At 48.0% G+C, this 6,003-nt stretch overlaps 1 protein-coding gene across 2 annotated transcripts in view; it reads right to left on the reverse strand.

Moving 5' to 3' along the window:
* Window positions 1-5,428, reverse strand: part of otud5a (OTU deubiquitinase 5a) — a 14,011-nt gene extending 8,583 nt beyond the window's left edge. For both annotated transcript variants that reach the window (XM_080015539.1, XM_080015538.1), the window contains exon 1: window positions 4,687-5,428. In XM_080015539.1, coding sequence (XP_079871665.1) covers window positions 4,687-5,256 — 570 coding nt within the window. In that variant the 5' untranslated portion in view covers window positions 5,257-5,428. The remainder of the gene's footprint in view (window positions 1-4,686) is intronic.
* Window positions 5,429-6,003: the final 575 nt, after the last annotated feature.

The raw sequence follows: 6,003 nt of genomic DNA on the forward strand, positions 1-6,003 counted from the left end.
TTTCGGAATGAGGGTTCTACTCCCACTTTCAGGGGGCAGCCCTATTTTCTACTAATTACACTCTAATTTGTGTAATTAGGTTTTTTTTGAGACATTCATTGTACAGGTCCTATTCAGCATATAGGGCCTCTGTTGTAGTACTTATTGTCGTACTTTGTAGTATTTCTCTCCCCCGTGTATATTCTAACCCAGATAACTTTACTCAGGATTCGTTACCATTCTAGAGCTTTTATTTTGAAAATCAGTGCCTGTATTACTCGAGCGTCTCAGAGCAGGAAGTGGTTCCAACAGGAAGCTCCTCCTCTGCTCTCGGAGGAGGAGACTGAAGCAACCTGTCAGCCCCAGTTTTTATACGAGAGTTGTGATGTCACAAAGCAGCTGCCGGGGGGGGGGGGGGCGGGGCCATGTGGGGCAGTCCTTTAATATGTTTGCATGCGTTTGCATGACAACTGGGTTGGTGCAGACAGACAGACAGACAGACAGACAGACAGACAGACAGACAGACAGACAGAGAGACAGAGAGACAGACAGGTAATAACAATAACAGTAAAAACAATAGTGAGTGGTCGTGCCAGCACACTTTTATTATATAAATAGATTCATAACATAAACTAAGGGCAGCTTCCGCAGCGCTACTCCTCCCACTGTGTTCGAGCTGCAAACACGTGAAATACATCAAAACGAGCGTCTCCATCCCCAGAGGTGAGCTGGAACCCGGTGGAAGGGGTCACCCAGCGGACTATGAAATATTCCACTTTTTGTGCCAGAAATTTGACCCTGAGTTTTCCTCCAGGAAAATAGATGCTGATCACACGTCTCTGTCCAAAGCGTATTAATCAACTTATGAGAAGGTCGTTTGGATCGAGATGGAATCACGTCAATACCGATCCCGTTCATTTCTGAGGGAACAAAAGTTATTTACGCTTTCAAATGGCAAGTTAATAAAGCGCTGCATCTATAAAGCGCTTTGCAGAACATACCCCACATTCATCCATTCACACATCCATGGCATCCAGGGTGATTACCGGACGACCCGCTCCACCTCCTGTGCTGCCGTCATTTTACTTTGCATATTCAAATTGTTTTCCAACAGCAGCTTCAGCTCCATCGTTCACTTCCCATCGGTCAACGTGAAGTGATGAGATAAAACATGAGATAAATGAGATAAAACATACATTTATGCAGATCCCCGGTTGGGGTTTTATGTCGTATCATAAAAAAAACAGACATAAAACAGACATATATATATATATATATATATATATATATATATATATATATATATATGTATATATATATATATGTATGTATATATGTATATATATATATATATATATATGTATATATGTATGTATATGTATGTGTGTGATGCATACTAGGCTTGTTATTCAATATTTTCACTATTTTCACCTCTCTGGGATTCTACACTCCAGTTTACACTCTGTGCTCGGAAAAAACAAGAGCCTAAGAGTCCTAAAAAAGGGGCGGGGCAGGGGGGTTTGGGAGCCTCGCGTCTCCACTCATTCAAATGGCAGCGTATCTGAAGCGTTGCCGTGCGGCTTTCGCCAGGCGGCCCAGAGGTGAAGCTCACGCCAGAGTTGTCCAATGACATGAGACCAGGCAACAGAAGCGCCTCTTGGACCGGCGCTTCGCCACCCATCTCACCACCATCTCGGACTCTTCCCCCTGGTGACGGAGCGGTGACGGAGCCCCCCTCCCCAGACAACACAGTCAACCCTGTGTTATTTCATCAGTGTGAGCCTTTCAACCTGTCCTACACCCGCTGCCCCCGGAGTTGGAACATTCTCCACCTGTTCTACCTCTCCCTGTCCGCTCGCTCACTCCGCCTCCACCCTCCGGTGCAGCCGAATATAAAGACCTGTCTCTGTAGAGACCGGACGTTTTCTCGACTTTGCCGGCAAGCTCCACGCTTCTGATCAGACTCGCCCTTTATCAGAAAAAAAAACGAAAACAACACGGAGGAGTAGTTTTACTCTGAGGGAGTAGTAGTTTTACTCCTAGTCAAACGTTACGTCCACAGTTGCTTGATCAATACAAGCCTGATTGCAATTCAATTAAAAACGCAAGCACTCCTCCGTTCTAGATGGATGGATTTATTCTGGTGCTAGGTGTGGTGTGTGGTCTCCATGGAAACCGGCTTCATTGTGTTTGTGTGAAAGGAGAAGATATTTCTACCGACACACACACACACACACACATCTTTGTTTTTAGAAAGGTGTTCTAGATCACACTGGGCAAACACCACCAGTGTGAGTGAGGGAGTGAATTGAGTCTGGAGAATTTGTCTAGAAAATCAGTGGGAATTTGACACAACATCCATCCATCCATATATATATATCAGTTAATCTGCTTCTGGATCCTTCCAGTCGGGTGTAAAAATGTAATAAAACTTCATATTGATATTTAGTCGTGGCACCTTCGCCCTTTTTAATAAAATAGTAAAACAAATTGAAGCCGACCGATGGTTTTTGATTTCCACATTTCCATCGTTTAATTCAGAACTTGACCTTTCTTTCCAAGTCATCAGATCACCAGACGGGAGACCGACTGAATGACTTCCCCCTGGGGTTCATATGTGGCATCACAGCCTTCGGAGGAAACAAATCAAGCTCTCGCTGATTTGTGATCCGTTATCAAGGCTCCTCCACCTCGCTCTTCTTCTGCAAACTTCTCAGCTCTCGGGTCTGAAGATCCCTGGTTCCAGATCCTCCGCGGGGTGAGACAGACGGATCAGACCCCCCGGTTGAACACGTTGTCAGATCTCCTGATCTCTCAGGACCAGAAGCAGCAGATCTACCCACGCAGAACGCCGAAGCTCCTCCATGTTGGACTGCTGGTGCGGAGCTCTCTTTTCTGAAGGCTTCACTTGGTTTTCTGTAAACTGACTTGGTGCGATTTAGCAAAAGGCTCTGGTTTCTGGTCTCCTCTGTCCAGGGCCGTTCTTGAGCTGTTCTGCGGGTTCTGAGGTTTCTCCGCTGCTCCAACGATCACTGGGATCCTTCACCCGCTTCTCCCGTGTCCTCGTCCTGGAGGCTGCAGAGCCACGATGGGTCTCAAACTTGTGGAGAACATGGTTCCTGGTGGACAGAGGAGCATCGCAGCCTCTGGATGGACCTGGAGCCCTGTGAGGGTCCACACCTCCCGTCTCCTCAGAAGGTTCCCTGCTTTCCTTCCTTCTCTCCAGTCTATCTTCAGACTGGATCGATGCCATTCAGTCACTATTTAAAGGAGAATCACCTTCTTGAAATCCAATTACTCCTTACTTCTGGTGCCAGTTTTGTCCAGGTCATTTTGAGATTCCTGTGGAACAAACTTGGATCCAGATTTTTGTTCCACTAAAAACCAAAGCGACGTGGAAACCTAGAGATGTTCATTTCAACCTTTTCAGGACCAAGTAAGGACGACCACGATTTCAGCTCCTATCTTCATAGACGACCAAACGGTGGGCCGTGCGTGCACGTGCAGGAGTGCGTGCACGGTGTCTAAATGTGAGGAACAGCGCTCCGTGGGATGACGTTACCGTGGCAACCGCATCAGTAACAATCACTGCTTTTAATTTATTTTAAACCAGAAACTAAACAAATGCTGTTTCCTCATGAGAGTGTTTGTGTTTTTTTCCTGTTTCCACCAAATGGTTGTTTGTTCTTATTTCAGTTTGGTTTTGAAGTTTCCCTTGTTTTTGTATGTTACGTCATAATGCTGTGAATTGTGGGCACTTCCTTCAAGCCTTAGTTCTCTACTCAATTAGGAAACAAAAAAATCTAAATATTCTGTTTGAGATTTTTTTGTTTGTGAAAATTCAGCTAATATTATTATTATCATTATCATTATCATTATCATTATTATTATTATGTCATAAGTTAATTTAAAGTATTTCCTTACAGCCAAAATAAACTTTCATTTTGTCTTTTTGTGGATCCTTAGAAATAGACTTTTGTACCTTTTCTCTAATAATAAAGTAGTCGTCCTGCTCCTGCTCCAGTCTGGAGACAGAACGTTTCACCTGGAAATTAATTCACACACATTCACAACAATTCAACAACTTTACACTGCAACGTGGAGTTTGTTCCACAGCAACACACACACACACACACACACACACACACACACACACACCTCATTTCTATGTTTGAAGGGCCTTGAAGGGACCCTGAACCCCATGTTGACCCTCTATCGCAGTGATTTTCAACCTGTTCCTCAGTTTGATGGTTGTGATCAGATTGAGTCTCTGATCTGAGGTAACAGTGGAACCAGGATCCAAACAGTAACAGTTTAACTGGGAGGACCTCTGGAGGGTCCCCGGACCCCACGTTGAGAACCCCTTGCATTACATTATCTGTATTAACATGAAACCGCTCTACTTCCAACAACGCAGTACCTAGACGTGTACATGCCATACAGGCATGTTTTATACTCACATATACTGTTTAATTACACACTGTGAAACACATATACACACTGTGTCTAGTATTCTGCGTTGTGAGTAGTACTGTAGTAGCAAAGTAGTAATGTAGTACAAGAGTAGTACTGTAGTAGTACTGTAGTAGTAGAGTAGTACTGTACTAGTAGTAGAGTAGTACTGTAGAACTAAAGTAGTACTGTAGTACTAGAGTAGTACTGGAGTAGCAGAGTAGTACCATTACTATCTAGTTCTAGTGCCAGTACCTGCTCCACCGTGGCGGGGTCCATGGCCTGCAGCCGGGCAGCGTTCTCGTACTCGTCCTCGCTGTTGTTGCCCCCGGCTCCCTCCTCTGGGTCCTGTCCGGAGCCCACGCCTCCCGGTCCGGTCACCCCGGCTTGGCCTCCCCCTGCCAGGGCCACCACCCCGCCGGAGCAGCTCCCCGCCTGCCGCCGCCTCTTGCTGAGCCCGGGCCCCGAGCAGCAGCTACCGATGCCTCCTCCGCAGCCGACCCCGGCCGACACGACCAGCTCCCCCCGGGGCCCGGACACTATGCCCCCGCTGCCATCTCCCGGCCCCACGGGGGACACCGAGCCGCCGGGCGGCGGAGAGGCCTGCTGCGACCGGGAGCTGGCCTCCATGCTCCGCCTGTCATCCCTGGCCGAGGGAGGCGCGGCTTGGTAGGACCACGGCGGGGGCGAAGCCCTCGGCCGGGCTCCGCTCCGCCCTCCGTGCGGGTGCTGGTGCGCGTCGGAGCCGCTCCTCCGGTCGCTGTCGTCGGCGTGATCCGAGCCCCCGACGCCCGAGCCGGGCTTCTTCTTGGGCAGGATGGTCATGGCTGCGGGGAGGGTCAGACGGAGCCGCTGGTCTGCCGCTCCGGCTCCTTCGGGCCGATTGGAACAAACTACCGAGCGTCGAGCGTCGCGGAGCGGGGGAGCGAGCGGAGAAACCGGGGATCGGTTGTTTTTCGAAGCTTCTGGGAACAAAACACCGCTGCGAACATCAACACTGACGGGGCGCTGTGACGTCACTTCCTGGTTGCAACAGCGAGTTTCACGTCGGGCCGTGTTCCGATCTGCCTAGCAACCAGAGGGCCCTAGCGACGGAGAACAAAGGGGCGCACCGCGTCGTAAGCGACACTCTTTTCTATTCATTTCTCTTTCTGTTGTGACGGGTTTGACGGGAAATCTGCGGCAGGAACGTGGAGGATTTGGTCTATTTCTACTTTTAAGGATTTTTTTTTTTTTACGCCGTGTCTCAAATACTAATGAACAAACAAGTAAACAAACAGCAATGGCGCCTTCGTCAACAGGAGGTCGCTTCGCACGACTCAACTACTACTAACAACCATAATGTACCATGATAATAAAGTATTTCCTGCTATTAATGTTCAAATGGACATTTACATGAATGGAGAAACGCGGAGCTGAGTGGGACGGTGGCGTCCAGTCTTCCGTTGTAGTTTCTATGGAGCGCCACCAGATGACGCCACTAACTGTTAGCTTAAGCATGGAGGCAGGGAAGTGGTTGCCCGTGGCAACGGTCATTATTGACAGCGGTCATCAATAGCAACATTTTATTAT

Source organism: Zeus faber (genome assembly GCF_960531495.2).
Source record: "Zeus faber genome assembly, chromosome: 15".
Classification (NCBI taxonomy): Eukaryota; Metazoa; Chordata; class Actinopteri; order Zeiformes; family Zeidae; genus Zeus; species Zeus faber.